This window comes from Alosa sapidissima, chromosome 9, assembly GCF_018492685.1.
Source record: "Alosa sapidissima isolate fAloSap1 chromosome 9, fAloSap1.pri, whole genome shotgun sequence".
Taxonomy (NCBI): domain Eukaryota; kingdom Metazoa; phylum Chordata; class Actinopteri; order Clupeiformes; family Clupeidae; genus Alosa; species Alosa sapidissima.
In genome coordinates, this window is record NC_055965.1 from 37535793 (window position 1) to 37558158 (window position 22366).

A 22366-nucleotide genomic window follows, 5' to 3' on the forward strand; every position below is an offset into this window, starting at 1 on the left:
AAGCGTAATTAGCTGTTACACTCAGTGCTAAGTACTGAGCACTGTAGTGTGGACTGATTCTTGTGTCATCCTTTCACCTGATAGAGAGCTGCAGAAAGTCTTCAGTTTCTCCTGCTCACTCATCTTCTCCTCACACAGAACACCCTGCAGATGGGACACAAGCCACACCTCAACAGCATGCTCCTCTCACCCAAGGTTAGTCAACGTTAGCAGAACGTTAGCACAACCTTTGCACAACCTACAGATAGGAAACAAGCCACACCTCAACAGCCTGCTCCTCTCACCCAAGGTTAGTCAACGTTAGCAGAACTTTGAAAACACACCAAAAACATACTAAAACCAATTTTATTAAGGGGCTCTTAATTTGTAAATCAGGCCCTTGTACCTTAAATGCCATTCTAAGGCGGGAGTGTGAAACCCCTTAATCTTAAATTTAAGGTGTCTATTTGTTGTGATTAAGAGGGTAATTAAGATCAATTTAAGTATATCTTAATTTCATTTTAAGGTGTTAATTCAGGGATTGCTTGATTAAGGGGGAAATTAAGGGGGGTTTGAAAAAAGTAAGATGTAAAGTCAGTAGGCTTTTCTCCTTAATCAACCTTTCTACTAAATTTCTACTTAAAAAAAATAATTATAGAAGGGTTTTAAGGTCAAAAGTAATGCACTAATAAGAGATGCGATTAAGGGGTTTGGTTTCATAGTGTCAGTCTTAACAAACACCAGCCACGGTAGTCAATGTTAGCCAGCACCTGTGTTAGTTTACATCAGCCACCTCAGTGTAACTTACTCAAGGTAGTCAATTTTAGCCAGCACCTGTGTAAGTTAACATCAGCCAGTCTCAGTGTCACTTACCCAAGGTTACCCAATGTTAGCATTAGCCAAGAATATCTTGGCACGTCAGCTTTCTCCACCTAAGGTTAGCCAATGTTACCACATCAGTGTTAGCCAACACCTCAGTATAATTTATCCAGCGTTAGTAACCACCTTTACTTACCCAAAGTTAGCCAATACAGGGCTTCCAGCTGTCATGCATTGTGTGACTCATTCATTCGATTGGCTCCAGCAAAGTCCTTTTAGGCAAGTCCATCTAATAACTAAATGTCAGCGAACATCAGCCACCTCAGTGTAAGTTACCTACAGTCACGACCTTTGAAGTTATAATACCGTGGATTGAAAGTATAGAAGTTATAATACTGTGGAAAGTATAGAAGTTATCGGAACGTCACATATTACCAACCACCACCTATGTCTAACCTTTTTTTCGGTTTTTGCTTATTTTTCGCTTGCTCTGTCATGACGAATGTTTGAGAAACTCCATCGCTACCTTTTTCTAGCCGGTGCCTGGCGTGTATGTGTATTTGAATGCAGTAAAGCAATTCGTTACACTCGTTATACTTCCTGACACTGAGGCCGTCGGCCCGCCGGCCCACAGTTGCAAGGGTGGTTTTTCCGCTCACAGGCGCTAGGGGGAAGCGAGACGGCCACCATTCAACCCACGAAAAAAGTCATATAACCATTCCAATGACTCTGAAGCTGGTAAATTAAGGTAAATTAAGCTAAAAAACTTGCATACTAAGCTAAAAAACCTGCATAGTGTGCCTTTAATATTCATTTCTATACAAACTAAGACGGCGGATTCCTAAAGAAACGCAAGCACCCACACCAAAAGTTTATCTAAAGAGCTGTAAACAGTGTTGTAAGACTGTGTGTACAAATCCGCTTGAAGCTCCAGTGGAATTTTGAATTGCGACGAGAATTCTCGGGCTAACTGTTGATGTGCCGTGAGAAAGGTTGGGAATAAGCACCCACCAGTGGGGTGTACTACGAATCTCGATTAGTGGGTTGGCGAGGTATGTTGCGTTCAAAGGCAGGCTATGCTGTGACACGAAAGTGGATCTGTTTTAGTGTCGCTATATCACCATGGTATCTTATGCTGTCAACCAAACCTGGTCGGGAGGAGGTTATGTGCTAAGTTATTGCTCAAATCGTGTAATCTACCGCACACTGACCAATCAATTGTCTTAAAAACTAAGTTATCTCACGTGTAGGATTCTGTCATATATCTTACAGGTGGAGCTCCGCCTCTACTAATATTTTGGATCTCGAATGCACTTTAATAGTGCTGTGCATGCAAATATCCCACTATGGACGTGCATACAGTGGGTCCCAGTTAAAAATTGACACTTCATTCACGATCATGGTGAATGGTGAAATGTAAGTACAACTGCAGCCGCTTGGGGGCAGCATAGTCCGCTGTGGAGTTCCACGGTCGAATCAGACGGCGCATTCGACAGCAAGGGCTGTGATTGGCCGAGTTTTCAGTGCGTTTCTCTGTGTTTTTAGCAGCCCCTGCAACATGCTAGTCCACTGTAGCCTAAGCCTTGTACATAATGTTAAACATAGTTTTGGATTCAGTGGCAAGATTTCTTGATTGTACAGTGTCTGTCTCTCAGTAATGTTTTAAAATGAGAGCTTCGTCAGCTGGCAGTAGGCTACTTTGTCGGTAGTCATGAGAAGTTCGCTTGCTAACAGAACATAAATATGCTGCCCAGAAACCTTGTGAATAGTTCTGATTTTTTTTTACTACACTAACGAGGTTGAAATATAGACTTTGCCTACAGCATCTCCTTAACAGTAATGTTAACAAAATGACAGCATTCATATGACAAAGAAAAACGAATTCGGTCACTCAAGACTATATATAAAGGCCTAGGCCTATTGTTATCATTTTTTGCAAGGTGTTGCTCCTGGCAATACTTGTTTATAAGACGTTTGGTGATTAATTGATAGCTGTTTTTGGGACACGTTAAACGTTCTTTATAATGAGCGCATCCGGGGAGTAAAACGACTGTTACGCGCTGTTACAACTGTAGGCTACAATGATTGCAATACAAAAATATGCGCGTGTTAGTTTAGTTAGTTTTGTGATGTTTTGCACTTTTGCCTCATGTGTTTTCAGGTTTGAGGGCTTTTTTGGCAAGATTGACCTTGGTTAGACTCTGCATATGTTATTTCTCCGTATGAAAAATAAAGTCAATTTTCGACACACGTCTGTTATTAGTTCAATAACAAGTGTTGCTTGTTAAAACATGTGACTAGTGAAACTCAAATGATTTTAGAAATATTTAGCCAAAGCCAAAAAGTGTTAGAGAGAAGGAGAGACGCCGGTGCAGCTCAGATGTCTTCTTAATTTTCTTTATTCTTTAGTAAAAGGTGCAGAACATTATTAAACTTTGACTAACGTTTCGATGTTCGTTAGTCAAAAACATTGACACATCGAAATGTTAGTCAAAGTTTAATAATGTTCTGCACCTTTTACTAAAGAATAAAGAAAATTAAGAAGACATCTGAGCTGCACCGGCGTCTCTCCTTCTCTCTAAAATATCTGTCCTGGCCTGGTTGCAACGGATTGTGGCCAAACGACAGAAGCGCGGAGAACCCTCCTTTGTCTACCAAAAAGTGTTACTTTGTGCCCCGCGCTTCCCCACTGCTTGTGAAAGAAGGGGATGGGGGAGGGGGGCTTAACATGAAAAAGCTTAATGTCACAAAACGGCAACGAGTCGTTTTAGGCTACAGGCCTTCATAATGGTAGGTTACAGGAAGTGGGGGGAGGGTATGGGATGACCAGAGCCGTCATCCATCGTCTTTCCAGGCACACAGCTCGTTATATAGCCTATCGACTGCCTTAACAGATAGGCTTTGCTCTTGGGTTTGGCCTTACAGCGAACTCAATGCTCTTGTTGCTTGCAGTTTGTTAAATAAAGCGATGCAGATTACATTATTTATTACTTTACACATAGCCAAGGCTACCGTCGGTGTATTTTAATAGTAGCCTAGTCTAATAAGCTACACCAGCTTGCCTTTAAGAGGGGAAATTCAATTGTATAGCCTATAACATTAGCTGAGTCACATATTTTGCCATATGGTGTTTATCATAGGCTACATCACGAAACCAAATAGTGTAACAAAGGCGAACACTTTAACAGGGGGAATTAATCATGAATCATTGTGCTGAACGGTATTTGTCAATGAGCAGAAACACACACGACATTCAAACTATTGATAAGATGTACTGGTCTGTATCTATAGGTTAACATTGGACAAATAAATGACACTGACTCGCCATATCCTGACTCAGGAATTTTTTTTTTTTCTTGCTTTGCCGCAAACTCAGCAATGAAATCATAGGCCAGTTTGCAGGTAGCATAACGTCTTTTTCATAGAAGGGAGAGCCCAGTCTCTCCTGTGACATGGAGGTGCGCAAATAGTTTTTAATAGCCTGTTCAACTTCGAAAAGTTTCGTTCACCCGATGCCAGTCACTGATAGCAATTTCAAAGTTCGGAAAGCTTCATCTTTTTAAGTTTTAAGTGCAGTGGCCCCTATCTGCCCCCTTTGGAATTATATCTCGAGCCTATTATAAGGTCCAGTGCATTATGTCCTGGGATTCGGATGTGCTCAAAAAGAAAAGAAAAAACACTTTTTTATAGATGGTTATGAGGAGCAATGTGAGAGAGAAATTTGATGATCATTGATCGTTGTTTTGGGACGTTAAGCCTTTTCCATAGGCGTCAGTGAAGGAGATTGAAGAATGACCATTTTTTTATACGAAAATATTTCTTAACTACAAAAACTCAGTGTCTAAAAACTCAGTGTCATTCAGACTCAACCCTCTTGTTGTTTTATTATCTTTTTCGTTGTCGTTTGAACGTTGGCAAGCAGGCATGTTGCAGTTGCAATTTAAGTGAAATTTCTACAGTAGGCCTACAACATGCTGTTAGGCTGGGCTACTGTCAATGTACTTGTACAGGTAAATGTTCAACAATTGCTGGTGTACAGGTTATATAATCAATTAGCTAAATCATTTGTCCAGCTGTTTAAAAAATTTTTCGTGCTACATTCAAACGCAAAAGGTGCTTTGATATATTTTTCGTTTGAACGTCGGCAAGCAGGCATGCTTTGGTTGCAATGAATGAGGATAATTGCTTTTTTTGCATTATTTTGAATATGACTCGCTCCAGTCTCAACAGCACGTACTTTTTCCACACGCTAAGTTCTAACACACATAGGCCTATCCCCTCTCGCTTTCTCTCTCTCCATCCCTGCACACGGTGCTTTCTTAAAGGAGCTGCACCATTTTACAACAATTGCATCTACATTTTCATATTAGAATGTTTTGTCAAGTGTAAGCTTAGTAAGCTCAGTAAGTCAGTCGCATCAAAAATAGTAGTGGCACCCAAGTGACACCTTGTGGTTGTTTGTGTCAACTGGAGTTTGTGCCATTTCTGCTGAGAAAATGGGGTGCGTGATTCATGAAGGAACCCGTCCAAACTTAACGGGGACCCACTGTACCATACAACAACTGATGACAATTGATTTATTTGATGTTAAAGGTTAGACACAAAAAATGACCGCAGTGTAGATTAAGCTATCGCTCATGAATGCGGAAGTAATTGTTTTTAAATAGAGGCAGTCTTGTGCGTCTCCACGTTACACGATTGGCCAACGTCATCCCAACACCGAGAACGCACACAGATCTGAGCTGAAAGCCTAGTTTGACAAATATATAACATAACTGCTATCGTAGTATCACTTAACGTATACCCCTGAGTCAAGGCTTTGTCAAGCCTCGATATGTCTACATAGCTTAGATATGTCTAACGTGCTTCGTAGTATACCCTACAGGCCAGCACTAAACTCCGAGCATGGTAAACAAAATCAGATATTTCAGGCAGTAAAAGCCCCGGTAAGAACCAAAATAGATTTTGTTCAAAATCTACACACCTATGGCTACTGAAAAATGTAAGGTTCATTTAGCAAATGTTTTTTTGAAGTAAAAAAAAAAGTTATAATACCGTGGTTTGAAAGTATAGAAGTTATAATACCGTGGTTTGAAAGTGTGATGTTATAATACTGTGGTTTGAAAGTATAGAAGTTATAATACCGTGGTTTGAAAGCGTGAAGTTATAATACTGTGGTTTGAAAGTATAACATGTTCTCATCCCAGCTCTCCACTATTTTAAGAAATAGGTTACTCCTTAGCAAACCATAATGAAACAGTGCTTCACCATATCTGTGGATTAAGCCACACAGTCAACTCTAAGTAAGATAAACGAGGATGCTAATTGTTCTCAGCATTGCCAGCATTGTGTACAATGATTGTCACTTGGAGGAGACTTATAGATAACTAACGTTAGCATAGTTAGCTAACCGCTGCTAACGTGCTAGCATCGTCACGTCAGAAAAGCATGGGGCTGTGCACAGTAGTGTAACATATATAAATTAATAAAGTTGAGGTGTTCTGCAATTTAGGCTATGTTTCCTTTTTTTTTTGCAGTACCATGTCCCTTACATGACATGGCCCAGCGTCCTTGTAACATGCATGCAGCAAAGCTGAACATGAATGTGATTTCAGCCCGACTTTCAACATTTCTTTCAATGAAGACACGAAAAAGCACAAAGACCCGTAACGAGACCGCTGTCTCACTATCCGGCAAAAGATTCTTTGGGCGCCGCCATTGGCCGAATACCGGCGCCCATTGACTTACATTGAACACATGTAAACAAAACCTCAATTATGTGCTCAAACTAACGCCACTGACAACAACCATTCCACTTTGATACGAAACTACATTTGTGTACAACATTTATCCAGCAAAAATTACAGAATTTGGATCAAGTAATGTGGAGAAATATCGATATTAAGAAAATTGCCGCTGCGTGACGCCGAGTTAATGGCATTTCCCCTTGTCCATGAGTCACGTATAACAGGTCACGTCGGTGGCCGTTATCCCTCACATGTCAGAGTAATGACATTCAAAAACGTACATTTATATTACATTACAATTTATAAAGGAACGAAATGTCAAAAGAATTAAGCAATATGTTAGCTGGATGACACAAATAATATAAGGAAAAACAAGATTTTTACCCGTAATAATTTCTACCGTAGACACTCGAGATTTTAGGGACGTTGTCAGCCACAACGCACCATCTGAAAATCTGAATTGTGAAGTAGACCTACTCCATAGTCACGTGTGCCTGTTCATTCATTCCATGTCAATAGAACAAACCAAATTAGAATAGGCTAGTAATGCAATACTACATACAATACATATGTATATGCATGGATATACTGTATGTGTGTGTGTGTATATATATATATATATATATATATATATACACACACACACATATATATATATATATATATATATATATCACACACACACACACACACACATATATATATATATATATATATATATATATATATATATATATATATATACACAGAGAGAGAGAGAGCGAGAGCAATACAGAACAGGTTGTCGGTCTGACACACACTTGTCACGCTACATTTATATGTGTATGTATGTAATGTGTGTGTGTGTATGTGTATATATATATATATATGCATTTCTTACTTCCAGTAACTATATGCATGTGACAATAAACTTCCTTGTATCCTTGTAACAGCTGTGCTGCTACAACCTTGTTACTCTTTGATACAGTGGAATAAACCTATTAAGTGTACCAGTTAATTACTTACGTGTACATATGACATGTATGTTGTGTCTTCGATGTCTTGGAACAGGTCTACTAATTCACTACATCAACTGTGTTGGTACACACTTATTGCTCTTTGATACAGTGGCATAAGTACTAAGTACCTGGGCAATTCCATGGAAAATTACGTTTTTTCTAACATCCATAACGCTAATAAAATGTGATGGTATGGTATGATGTGAATGACTACATAAAATTTGAGCATTTGCTATTTTTGGCTGAAGAATGTACATGAGAAAAAATGCACAAAAACTGAATGTTATCGTTCACATCATACAAATGCCAAGGCATTTCACTGGCGTTATGGATGTGACAAAAAGTCAATTTTCTGTGGAATTGCCCACTTACAATTACATATTACATTACATGTTGTGTCATTGGTGTCTTGGAACATGTCTGCCATTACCCTACATACTGTAGTACATGTATCAACTGTGTTATTTATTACTTTTTTGATACAGTGGAATAAACCCATTCAAATAAAGTGTACCAGTTAAGTACTTACATGTACAGTACATATTATATCCTGTCAATGATGTCATGCATCCTGTAATTGATGTGTTGAAACATGTCTGCTGTTACACCACACAGTACATGTGAATTAGTAGACCTGTTCCAAGACATTGAAGACACAACATACATGTCATATGTACATGTAAGTAATTAATTGGTACACTTAATAGGTTTATTCCACTGTATCAAAGAGTAACAAGGTTGTAGCAGCACAGCTGTTACATGCACACTGAAGACAATGAGGCCTTGACTGGTGCTAAGAATGATTTGTATATCAAATCTTTCATGACCAGATTTACCCCATCCAGCAGGTCTCAGGTCAGCTCTTTGCCTCTGATGAAAATGTAGGCAAATTGGCAACGTTTTGTAAAAGCACTCAGTATTACAATGTAACAACTATAGCCTATGTAGGTACCGACAAATACATAATGCAAGTACAATGATAGTACAGTACCTGATAGTACATGTTGTTACACAGGTTGTACCTCTGTAATAAAATAAAGTGTTGCCGATGAATTTCCCCAGTAGTGGACAATAAAAACTTGTTGAACAGGTGTGCTGAGCTTTGTTTTTGGCTCTTCAAAGTGTTGTAAGTAAGGTGGTGTAAGCAGCCTATAGGCAGGTGGTGAGACAGGTCAAGAAATATGGTGCAGTGAAACACTATACAGTTGATTTTCAGAAGGTGGTTTAGAGTAGTATAAAGGAAATATAAATATGTGCACTGTATTACCTTATAAGAGCAGAATAAATATGGCTATGAATAACAATGTCAGTTGATATTATTTTAAATGTTGGTGACACTACATTAATAAGGAGAATACCAATAATAAACAATAATGTGAATGCAATATCAATGGGCAATAAATGCAAATCAACAAATACTATAACATACAAACAATGACTCAGAACAGCCTAAGTGCATGGTGAACAAATATGTCTTTACACCCCTGTTGACAGGTGCATGCAAAAACACAGAAAGCAGACAAGGATTTTGTTTTTATAACACATGTAATAAGCAATGAACATTTGAAGATGTATTGTTTTGTTCTTCTAACATCAATAGTAGTTGTTCAGAGGTTGTAACATAATGATAAATACATGCTGCCTGTCACATTATGAATATATACCCTGTCTTGTCTTGCACATCAGAAGCAGCAGCACTATGCTATTACATCGTTCACCGTAGGGACTAGTATGAGGGAGACTGAGTTGCCAATCTCTCTTAACAGGCCCTGCATCATATCTACAAATATCTGTTCTGCTCTGCACAAACATAAGCAGGGTCTGATTTAGCGTGGCAGAGTGCTGATTGACAATAACATGGTTCCCTGCTGTGTTTGGTGGATTCCCATTGATGTTTGTGCATTCTGTTTGACTGTACATTTTATGTGTGGCATCTCATTCCTCAGTTGTCTAACATGTTTTCTGACGGCCACTGATTGCATTAGCAGCTGAAAGACCAACTTGTAACAAGATCCCAATTGTGGATACACCCATTAACAGTCCTTGCGACCAATGACATCTGGATCAACTACAAACTTTTGATTGATTTTCAACAATGAACAATTAGTTCAGTGTAATATGTTCAGCTCTCTCTCCCATCTTAATAAGTCAACATTATATGATATGACCCTATTTTTACATTATAGCCTACATATGTTATAGCCTAACCCTTATCTATAGGTGACTGATGAGATTCATGTTAGCATATATTCATTGGCGCCACAATTAATATTGGAGCTATTTCACTGTCGCAAACCCAGACGTGCTTGGTAGCCTAGTAGTCATAGGCCAACATGAGACTTAAGCCCCCGTGTCGTCATGACTTAGGTTAGCTTATGTTCTTACTGTTGTTATTATCTGTAGGACATATTGTCTGTGGAACACAATTGTAGGCTAGGCCTATATTTGATTTTCAGTAAGCTTATATATCAATGATAAAGCTTCTTTACTTTTTTGGTGTAATTATTTTTTTTTTTATCTATGTAGGCTATTTTTTTAATGTTACATTATTATTTTGTTAATACATGGAATAAATCACCACAAACACACGCGACTGTAGCCTATTGGCTTCTTCTGTAGCCTACCCGGCTTGCGCAGCGTGGCTAACAACGCCCATAAAACAAGTGTAACCGTCGGCTCCTACTTAAACGAAGTTACAGCAGCTATTAGGCCCGAGGTGCAGTGAAATGGCGTCATCTGGTGGTCATACAATTCACCCGCTATTAGACCCGAAGTGCAGGAGAAGTGGATATTCAACCACGCCATCCTTCAGGTCGCAGCGAAACGTATGTTTACTTTATGTGCTGTGTCATGCTGCCATCTAGTGGTTGTGGAATATTTAACACCCATTATAGTTCTGGGAATAGATGTGCCCTCGAATAATTGTTGTACTTTGTTACAAATTATTTGGGTAATCCATCTGATAAATTGTGTTTTTCTTTTTATACTTCGTACCTTTATAAATTAAAGTGTATCATGAAGGTACCTTTTTCAATGTCATTACTCTGACATTCGACATTAGTCGACCATAAATTTGGGCAATGGGCACATTGTTAGGGGTTGACACTTTGCATAAGATTTCTCCACATTACTTGATCCAAATTCTGTGATTTTTGTTGTATAAATGTTGTACAATTATGTAGTTTCGTATCAAAGTGGAATGGTTGTTTTCATAAGTCAGCGGCGTTAGTTTGAGCACATAATTGACGTTTTGTTTACATGTGTTCAATGTAAGTCAATGGGAGCCGGAAATCCATAAATAGCGGCGTCCAAAGAATCTTTTGCCGGATAGCGAGACAGCGGTCGTAACGAGGGATCTGGAATGTTGGTTACCTAGCAACCAAGACATTGTCTATTGAAACGGGAACTATTTTTTGATGCGTAAGAACGATGTCGAAATTAACATTTTTAAACAATAATGGGGTGTTTTCAGATTATTTAGTTTGTACCGGTAGTAGAATTGTTGTATAAAAGCAATTTAGCACTCGTAATCGTGGGATTGGTCATGGCTACGGCCGAACAACACCCGTGGGAATATCCATGACCAATCCCAGTCTCACTCGTGCTATATTGCTTAATTGACTGACTCATTATGAACATATACATCATGGCCTTATGTTAAAAGAAATGAACAATTAAGGAACAGTATCTATATCATAATATATTTGTAGCAATTTCATAAGTAGATCACATATACAGCAATCATACTTTTCTTTACATTATTTTTTACAGTTTATTTATTTATAAGTAAATACTCAAGTATGTTTGTAATATTGTGAGGAAGAGATAAGGATATTCCCTGTGTTCGTTAGTGATTTTTGATTTGTATGAAGAAAGAGTGAGAGAGCCTGTTCCCTGTGTTTGTCACTCATTGTCCTTGTCTTGGGAGTTATAGTACCATGCTCGTTGTCCTTACTGCGCTCGTTGTCCTTGTCTTGGGAGTTATAGTACCATGCTCGTTGTCCTTGTCTTGGGAGTTATAGTACCATGCTCATTGTCCTTGTCTTGGGAGTTATAGTACCATGCTCGTTGTCCTTACTGCGCTCGTTGTCCTTGTCTTGGGAGTTATAGTACCATGCTCGTTGTCCTTGTCTTGGGAGTTATAGTACCATGCTCATTGTCCTTGTCTTGGGAGTTATAGTACCATGCTCATTGTCCTTACTGCGCTCATTGTCCTCGTCTTGCCAGTGGAAGTTAGATAGATAGATAGATAGATAGATAGATAGATAGATAGATACTTTATTGATCCCCAGGGAAAATTCAAGGAGTTATAGTACCGCGCGCTCGTTGTCCTTGTCTTGGCAGCGGGCGGAGAGGAGGCGGTGGCGCGGTCGCTGAAGGCATCGTTGGCCCTGCAGTACGCGCGCATCTTCGAGGGCAGCTCCACAGAGGGGCGAGCGAGAAGGGTGGACGACGTCTACACGGAGCTCCTTGTGGTGGACGAGTACACAGGCGGAGCGCTAAGAGCTCACGAGGCTCAGTGGATGGAGCAGAACCACTCCAGGCGCTCCACATGCAGGTACGGTCCAGCTGGGTCAAGACCCAGAACCGCTCCACACGCAGGTACGGTCCAGCTGGGTCAAGACCCAGAACCGCTCCACACGCAGGTACGGTCCAGCTGGGTCAAGACCCAGAACCGCTCCACACGCAGGTACGGTCCAGCTGGGTCAATCTAGTCCTTTTTTTAAAATGAGTCTTTTTACTTGATTATTATTCTCCCTACTACTTACCCATTTATTGCCTATTCTTTGCATGTGGAGAAATAACATCATCTCACATCATGTGACTTCAGCAGTTCCTGGATCCAGTGCAACGACATCTTCAGAGCCCAGCCCGATTCCCGTAAGGTTCTCACCCTGGGCGTGGCAGGTGTCGGGAAGACTGTCTCTGTTCACAAGTTCATCCTGGACTGGGCCGAGGGAAGAGCCAATCAGGACGTGGCGTTCTTGTTCCCGCTGCCGTTCCGCCAGCTTAACGTAAAGTCGAAGAGGAATCAGAGTCTCCTGGCGCTGCTGCAGCAGTCTTTCCTCGAGCTGAAGCAGCTGGACGCTCTGCCTGAGCGCACGAGTTCCATCCTGTTCGTCTTCGACGGGCTGGACGAGAGTCGCTTCCAGCTGGACTTGGACAAGGAGCTGATCAGCGACCCGACAGAACCGGCGTCGCTGGACGTGCTGCTCGCCTCGCTCATCTCCGGGCACATGCTGCCCGACGCGTACGTCTGGGTCACTTCTCGTCCGGCAGCAGCCAATCAGATCTCCCGGCACTTCCACCAGGTGACAGAGGTTCAGGGCTTCACAGATGAGCAGAAGGAGAGGTACTTTAAGAAGAACACCAGCGCACCCACGGCCCGTAGAATCATTGCGCACATGAGGAAGACAAAAACGCTTCACGTCATGTGCCAGTTGCCTGTGTTCTGTTGGATTCTGTCTGTAGTCCTGGAGGAGATGTGGAACAGGGAGGGAGAAGCCAAGGAAACTACAACTCCCAGCATTCCCAGCGACACTCCAACTCCCAGCACTCTCACAGAGATCTACACCCGCTTCCTGCTGTACCAGCTGGGTCGGCGCAGTCAGAAGACGGCCTCGTCGTCCAAGGGCCTCCTCGACCTGGGCAAGCTGGCCTTCCTCCACCTGGAGAAGAGGAAGTTGATCTTTGACACGGCGGACCTGCGATCTTGCGGCTTAGACGACGGCGAAGGCTCTGAATTCTCGGCCACCTGCACGCAGATTTTCAAGGAGGAGACCGCAGACCTGGAGAGCCGCCTGTACAGCTTCCTGCACCTGAGCCTGCAGGAGTACCTCGCTGCCCTCTTCGTGCTGCACGGCGATGACGCCGGCGGGCGCCCCAGGCTTCGACTGCGCCGGCGCCTCCTCGGCAGATCCACCCTGGACACGCAGAAGGCGGCGGTGGAGCGTGCGCTGCGGAGCGAGGATGGCCACCTGGACCTGTTCCTGCGCTTCCTGCTGGGCCTCTCCCTGGAGTCCAACCAGCGGCTGCTGCGGAGGCTGCTTCCTGAGCGCGGCGGCGCCCAGGTCGAGCCCGCGGACCACAGGATCGTCCAGTTCCTCCACCGGACCATCCGTGAGCAGGCCGGCGCCGAACGCAGCATCAACCTGTTCCACTGCCTGAGCGAGCTGCGGGACGAGTCTCTGGTGCTGGAGGTGTCGCGCTGGCTGGACTCTGGGAAGTGCAGTCCTGAGGAGCTCACGCAGACGCAGTGGTCAGCGCTGGGCTTCCTGCTCCTCACGGCTGAGGAGACGCAGGTGGAGTTCGAGCTGCAGAGGTACTGGGGGAGCCACAAGGGCCTAAAGAGACTGCTGCCGGTGGTGAGGAACACCCAGCGAGCTCTGTAAGTGCTCACACACACACACACACACACACCTGACCTGTGCTGCTCACACACACACACCTGACCTGTGCTGCTCACACACACACGCACACACACCTGACCTGTGCTGCTCACACACACACACACACACGCACACGCACACACACCTGACCTGTGCTGCTCACACACACACACACACACACACACACACCTGACCTGTGCTGCTCACACACACACACACACACACCTGACCTGTGCTGCTCACACACACACACACACACACACACACACCTGACCTGTGCTGCTCACACACACACACACACACACACACCTGACCTGTGCTGCTCACACACACACACACACACACCTGACCTGTGCTGCTCACACACACACACACACACACACCTGACCTGTGCTGCTCACACACACACACACACACACACACACACACACCTGACCTGTGACCTGACAGTTTCATAATCTCCCAGCATGCATCATTGTGACCTGACAGTTTTATAATCTCCCAGCATGCATCAGTGTGACCTGAGGCTTTTGTAATCTCCCAGCATGCATCAGTGTGACCTGACAGTTTTATAATCTCCCAGCATGCATCAGTGTGACCTGAGGCTTTTGTAATATCCCAGCATGCATCAGTGTGACCTGACGGAGGCTAGCTGCCTGCTTCTGGCCTCAGCTCTGACCTCAGGCCCCATCCCCCTCACCCTTCTGAACCTGAGTGACAACCCCCTGCTGGACGGAGGAGTAAAGGTCATCTCCATCGCACTGGCAAAGGCAGAGTGTCCATTACATACACTCAGGTAAAATCAGAGTTACCCGCTACACACACATATGAGGGGCCGCCTAGGACAAAATTCATACTTACACACACTATCATAATCTTGCATATGGACCCTTTCAAGAGAGTTCCATTATCAGCATCATAGTTGGCCCCACAAGACTTCCTTTTTAACATTCCATATGTTATCTTAATGCAGAGGAAGTAGATTGGGGCCCAAATAGAACGTTCAAGCATTGTTTTTGTTTTTATTGATGAAAGGGTCCATACACCACTATACTCGTCATACACACTCAATATTAATAATGCTTCTATATGTATGTATGAGGGTATAGTCATGTATGTGGGAGAGTATAGTAGTGTATGTGAGAGAGAGTATAGTAGTGAATGTGAGAGAGTATAGTAGTGTTTGTGAGATGGTATAGTGGTGTATGTGAGAGAGTATAGTAGTATATGTGAGAGAGTTTGGTAGTGTATGTGAGAGAGTTTAGTAGTGTATGTGAGAGAGTATAGTAGTGAATGCAAGAGAGTATAGTAGTGTATGTGAGAGAGTATAGTAGTGTATGTGAGATGGTATAGTGGTGTATGTGAGAGAGTATAGTAGTATATGTGAGAGAGTATAGTAGTGTATGTGAGATGGTATAGTAGTGTATGTGAGAGAGAATAGTTGTATGTGAGAGAGAATACTAGTGTATGTGAGAGAGTATAGTAGTGTATGTGAGAGAGAATAGTATAAGTATAAGTATAGTAAGTATATATACTCTTTTGATCCCGTGAGGGAAATTTGGTCTCTGCATTTATCCCATCCGTGAATTAGTGAAACACACTCAGCACACAGTGAACAGAAGCTCACACTAATCCTGGCGCAGTGAGCTGCCTGCTACAACAGCGGCGCTCGGGGAGCAGTGAGGGGTTAGGTGCCTTGCTCAAGGGCACTTCAGCCGTGCCTACTGGTTGGGGGTTGAACTGGCAACCCTCCGGTTTCAGGTCCGGAGTGCTAACCAGTGGGCCACATAGTAGTGTATGTGAGAGAGAATAGTGGTGTATATGAGAGAGTATAGTAGTGTATGTGAGAGAGTATAGTAGTGTATGTGAGAGAGTATAGTAGTGTATGTGAGAGAGTATAGCAGTGTATATGTGAGCGTATAGTAGTGTATGTGAGAGAGTATAGTAGTGTATGTGAGAGAGTATAGCAGTGTATATGTGAGAGAGTTTGGTAGTGTATGTGAGAGTATAGTAGTGTATGTGAGAGAGTATAGTAGTGTATATGAGAGAGTATAGTAGTGTATGTGAGAGAGTATAGTAGTGTATATGAGAGAGTATAGTAGTGTATATGAGAGAGTATAGTAGTGTATGTGAGAGAGTTTGGTAGTGTATGTGAGAGTATAGTAGTGTATGTGAGAGAGTATAGTAGTGTATATGAGAGAGTATAGTAGTGTATATGAGAGAGTATAGTAGTGTATGTGAGAGAGTATAGTAGTGTGTGAGAGAGAGTTTGATTGAAACGGAATTCAATTTCAATTCAATTTATTGTGCTTATAGATGCCAAAACATAACACATGTATCATGGCGCTTTACAGAATGTAGGCAATCAGAGAAAGAAGGGAAGAAAGGAAGAAAAGAAAAGCAAGAGAGAGGCCCATGGGTAACAGGGTAACAGGGGGGAGGAAAAACTCCCTAGAATTGGAGAAACATATAGGAAGAAACCTCGATCAGATCCATGACTCAAGGGCCTGACCATCTGCCTAGGGTCAGTACATGACAGTAAGGTCTGTATACATGACAAATGCATATGTTAGTCAGGTGTAGAGAATAGGACATGGTGTTTAAAGCCACCTGAGGTGAAAGTTACAAGAGGTGGGATGATTACATATCCGGTTTGATAATTCATTAATCCTGATTTAGTGACAGAAAGTTCAAATAGTCCAGCGTTGGAATTGTCCAGGGGAAGGGAGTTGTCATAGGCAGGTGGTGGGTCGCTAGGCTGTATGGGCCAGGAGTCCAGATAGGGGGCAGTAATAGGGCAATCGGGGATGGGACTTCAGGTGAGAGGAGGGCCAACACATGGATGGTTGATGACTGGTGATGATATACCTCACAAGTGAGGTACAGTAAGGGGGAAGAAAGAGAGATGTAGAGTGGGTTAGTATTACTGAAAATCAGAATGGTTAATGTCAATAAGTAATCAGTAGTACTATATATTGTTACAGTATACCATGGTGGGAATAGGCAAGAGAGGGAGAGTTGAGAGAGAGAGAAGGAGAGAGAGGCGAGGGGGGGGGGTTGTACGGCGTGACACATGAAAAGTCCATGACAGCACTATGCTATAGCAGCATAACTAAGGCATGGTGAGGGGTAGTCGACACCAGCGCAGGTATGGTCAGTGACCACCATCTCACGCGTGACTCAGCAGGGTGGTCCATTCCAAAAATCCCTGAGGTGGGTGAATTTCCATGCACCATACCTAACTATGGGAGGCAGTGAAGAGGTATGTTTTAAGTCTAGACTTAAAAATAGGGAGGGTGTCTGCTAGTCGAATTGAGGTAGGGAGATTATTCCAGAGGAGGGGTGCGCGATAGCTGAAAGCTCTGCCTCCTACTGTAGTTTTTGAGATTCTTGGAATTACAAGAAGGCCAGTATTCTGTGATCGTAGCGGTCTGGGTGGGTTATATGGGACTAGGAGATCTTTAATATATTCTGGTGCCTGGCCATTAATGGCTTTGTATGTTAGAAGTAATATTTTGAAGTCAATGCGACTTCTAACAGGCAGCCAGTGTAGAGATGCCAGGATAGGGGAAATATGTTCATATTTTTTAGTTCTAGTGAGTGTGCGAGCAGCTGCATTTTGTATAAGCTGTAAGCTCTTTAGACAGGTGTTATTGCAGCCAGCGTATAGAGCATTGCAATAATCAATCCTTGAGGTGACAAAAGCATGGATTAATTTCTCAGCGTCTGGTAAGGATAAAGACTTCCTTATCTTTGAAATGTTCCTTAAGTGATAAAATGAAGCTTTGGTAATCTGTTTTATGTGATTACTTAGTGATAGGTCTTGGTCAATTGTAACTCCTAGATTTTTAACACATGTGGATGAGGATAGTCGAAGATCAGTAAATGTAGCCTGTGATGAGGATAGGATATCCCTCATCTTTTTAGGACCTAAAACCATGACTTCTGTTTTATCGGAGTTCAAAAGCAGGAAATTATTTGTCATCCATGTCTTTATGTCTCGTATACATGTGTCAAGTTTGGCTAACGGAGTCAATTCGTCAGGTTTTATGGAAAGGTATAGTTGTGTATCGTCTGCATAAGAATGAAATTTAATGCCATGTTTCCTAATTTCTGTGCCTAGAGGAAGCATATAGAGAGAAAATAACAGGGGCCCTAGTACTGAGCCTTGAGGCACCCCATATTTTACAATAGTCTGGGTAGACGGTTTATTGTGAACCTGTCTGCGGTTAGAAAGGTATGATCTAAACCAAGCGAGTGCTGAGTCTTTAATGCCTATCGAATGTTCAAGCCTGTGGAGTAGTATGTTGTGGTCTATGGTGTCAAAGGCAGCACTGAGGTCCAGGAGGACCAATATTGATATATGTCCATTATCGGCAGCGATGAGGAGGCCATTAAAAACTTTAACTAAGGCTGATTCAGTACTGTGGTGAGCTCTGAAACCAGACTGATATAATTCTTGGATTTTATTCATATGCAAGAAGGTACCAATTTGTTTGGACACTATTTTTTCTAGTATTTTTGACAAAAAAGGGAGATTAGATATAGGCCTATAGTTGGCCAGGTTGTCAGGGTCAAGGGTAGGCTTTTTGAGGGATGGCTTAATGACAGATAACTTAAACGACTGTGGTACATGGCATTGTCCAAGAAAGGGAGAGCAGTCTTCAGAAGATGGGTAGGAATAGGATCTAGTAGACTAGTTGTAGATTTGATGAAGAGATTGTGGAAGTGAGGTCTAATATGTCAATAGGTGTAAATGAATTCAACGTTGTTTGTCTCATCTGTGAGTCAATTATGTTTTCGCTAGCGTTCAGCAATGGAGTATGAATATTTGGTGAGACTGATTGGTTATTAATCTTATCTCTAATTGTTTCAATTTTGTCATTGAAAACATTCATGAAGTCATTACTGTTTAGGCAAATAGGGATAGTTTCGGTTACTTCGGTGTGGCTCTTTGTCAGGCGGGAGATTGTGGTAAAGAGAAATTTTGTATCGTTTTTGTTTTCTTCGATCAGCGAGGAATAGTAGGTTGACTTAGCCTCGTTGAGTGCTTTTTTGTAGGTGATAAGGCTATCTTTCCATGCTTGCCGAAAAACTTCCAATTTAGTGGTACGCCATTTTTGTTCAAGTTTACGTGCTGTTTGTTTGAGTGTTTTTGTCTGTGTGGTATACCATGGAGCACGCCTTACTTGTTTTCTCATTCTCTTTTTGAGTGGTGCTACTGAATCAAGGGTTGAGCGTAATGAGTTCATCACATTATCAGTAAACAAGTCGACCTCGGCTGGATTAAGGAAAGGGCCTTCTGATAGGTCTACCACATGAGTCCGGGATGGGCTGGATTAAGGAAAGGGCCTTCTGATAGGTCTACCACATGAGTCCGGGATGGGCTGGATTAAGGAAAAGGCCTTCTGATAGGCCTACCACATGAGTCCGGGATGGGCTGGATTAAGGAAAGGGCCTTCTGATAGGCCAGCACATGAGTCCGGGATGGGCTGGATTAAGGGATGGGCCTTCTGATAGGCCTACCACATGAGTCCGGGATGGGCTGGATTAAGGAAAGAGCCTTCTGATAGGCCTACCACATGAGTCCGGGATGGGCTGGATTAAGGAAAGAGCCTTCTGATAGGCCTACCACATGAGTCCGGAATGGGCTGGATTAAGGAAAGGGCCTTCTGATAGGCCACCACATGAGTCCGGAATAGGGCAAGCGTAAGCGAAATCTTTTCTAGAAAGTCTGCATTAGTTTTTTCAGATAAGCCGCGGCTGTAGTATTCAGATAAATTAGGTACTGCATGTTGTAATGTCATTGTAAAAGTAATTAGATGGTGGTCAGTTAAGGTCGGGTGTTGTGGCAAGATTGTTAACTGCTCTATGTTTATGCCGTATGACAAGACTAGATCAATAGTATGGTTATGTCGGTGCGTGGGTGAATTAACATTTTGGCAGAACCCGACATGGTCAATTAGGGATTGAAATGCAATTGTGAGACAATCGTGCACATTATCCATATGAATATTAAAATCACCCAATATAAGTATTTTTTCTGTTTGGATAGTTAAAGTGGAAAGGAAATCAGAAAATTCCTCTAAGAATTCAGTGTAGGGGCCAGGGGGTCTGTACAATGTGACCACAGTTACAGGCTGATCAGTTTTCCAGTCTGGCGGTAAAAAATTGAGGACTAGAACTTCAAAAGATTTAAACTTGTGTGTGAGCTTGGGAGATGTGAGAAGACTAGATTGATAGATTGTAGCTACTCCACCTCCCCTGCCAGTGTGGTGTGGTACATGCTAATTCAAATGGGAGGGAGGTGTAGACTCATTTAATGGAAGGTATTCATCTGGTTTAAGCCAGGTTTCAGTAAGGTACATAACATCTATATGATTGTCAGTAATAATTTCATTAACCAGGGCAGTTTTATTTGACAGTGATCGAATATTAAGTAAAGCAAGTGTAAGTTGCGTTTTGGAGGAATTTGCTTCACCGAAGAAGTTTTTATCGTAATAAGATTGCTACGAATGAGTTTAATTTATCAGTTCCTGATTGGTTTGTCAATGTCACTTCTCTCTAGCCAGCCAATTAAAATCAAGGAAAGGGTGGGACCTACACTGTCAACAATGTTCGTAGTGGCAGAGAAAAACTCAATCAGCCAAGTCCTATGTGACTAAATATTGAACTACTAATGCAAACCGAACGCAAATTGCAAAGCCATGATGCCAAATGAGCTCCTTTTTGTCTGTCGAAGTCATATTTTAGTGAGCTGAGCCCTGAACGATTGTTGCCATTTCAGTTGCCCTGTAGTCTATAGTTCTGTACTCAGATAAGGGAGGAGTCATGATATTTCTTCTCTTTACAGGCTGACTGATGTCGGATTAAGTGGGGAGGGGTGTGGCCCTCTAGTCTCCGCACTGAGATCAAAGTCCACCCATCTGAGAGAGTTGGACCTCAGCAGGAATTACATCAGAGACTCAGGAGCCAATCAGATTGCCTTGTTCCTGAAAGACCCATCCTGCAAGCTGGAAAAGCTTTGGTGAGAAATCAATCAATCAATCAATCGATTGATCAGATTGATCAGTTAATGAATTAATAAAGTAATCTACTACTTATCAGTCAGTCAACATGCCTGTATATTTGTCCTTTTATTGATCTTTTGATCCTGAAACAATGATGCGTTAGCCTGGGTAATAGCAGACCAATGATGCGTTAGCCTGGGTAAGAGCAGACCAATGATGCGTTAGCCTGGGTAAGTGCAGACCAATGATGCGTTAGCCTGGGTAAGAGCAGAACAATGATGCGTTAGCCTGGGTAAGAGCAGACCATTTCTCAATTGAAGTATGGGTTTGGACCCTAACAAAAGGGTTGTTCTTCTAATAAAAGACCGTCCAGGGGTGTATTTGAAGTGTATTCCGAGTGTATTCCAAAACACTGTCCAGGGTGTATTCCAGAACACTATCCAGGAGTGTATTCCAAGTGTATTCCAAAACACTGTCCAGGGGTGTATTCCAAGTTGGTGGTTTAGTTGCCACCAACTTGGAATCATGGCCAGCTCATTCAATGCAGACACAGCTGAACAACGACAGCCATTGTTTGTTTACAAAAGTGCCTCAATGCCTCAGTGCTCCACTGTCATCTTATGAAGCCACTTTTGGTGGAAATGATTTGGAATGCTCCGCCAGAGCAAATAAGGTGAAATGTCTATAGGTTGAGTGGCTGTAATGTATGTGTCTCTATAGGTTGAGGGGCTGTAATGTATGTGTCTCTATAGGTTGAGTGGCTGTAATGTATGTGTCTCTATAGGTTGAGTGGCTGTAATGTATGTGTCTCTATAGGTTGAGGGGCTGTAATGTATGTGTCTCTATAGGTTGAGGGGCTTTAATGTATATGTCTCTATAGGTTGAGTGACTGTAATGTATTTGTCTCTATAGGTTGAGTGACTGTAATGTATGTGTGTCTATAGGTTGAGTGATTGAAATGTTTATGTCTCTATAGGTTGAGTGACTGTAATGTATGTGTCTCTATAGGTTGAGCAGCTGTAATGTATGTGTCTCTATAGGTTGAGCAGCTGTAATGTATGTGTCTCTATAGGTTGAGGGGCTGTAATGTGTGTCTCTATAGGTTGAGGGGCTGTAATATATGTGTCTCTACAGGTTGAGGGGCTGTAATGTATGTGTCTCTACAGGTTGACCGACTGTGGGATTCGGGAGGAGGGTGGAGCTGCGCTGGGTTTGGCCCTTTGCTCAAACCCCGCCTATTTGAGTGTGATGGACTTGAGCTCCAATCAGCTGCTAGACCTGGGGGTTAAGCATGTGATGACATCACTCGGTGATCAGCAATGCAAACTACAGAGGTTGAGGTGATCAACATATCACATGAACAAAAAGACATCTAATAGACAGTCTAAACACATGCTGTTAATACAAATAAGTGGACATTTAAG

General features: G+C 42.4%; 1 protein-coding gene across 2 annotated transcripts in view; it reads left to right on the forward strand.

Moving 5' to 3' along the window:
- Window positions 1-22366, forward strand: part of LOC121718800 (NACHT, LRR and PYD domains-containing protein 12-like) — a 58662-nt gene that overhangs the window by 10214 nt on the left and 26082 nt on the right. The window contains exons 5-10 of one of the 2 annotated variants that reach the window (XM_042104016.1): window positions 85-195; window positions 11888-12101; window positions 12378-13931; window positions 14555-14728; window positions 20786-20959; window positions 22109-22282. In XM_042104016.1, the coding sequence (XP_041959950.1) occupies window positions 85-195; window positions 11888-12101; window positions 12378-13931; window positions 14555-14728; window positions 20786-20959; window positions 22109-22282 (2401 nt within the window). Of the gene's footprint in view, window positions 1-84; window positions 196-258; window positions 290-11887; window positions 12102-12377; window positions 13932-14554; window positions 14729-20785; window positions 20960-22108; window positions 22283-22366 lie in introns of those variants that run through there. The other variant, XM_042104017.1, reaches the window with a different exon arrangement.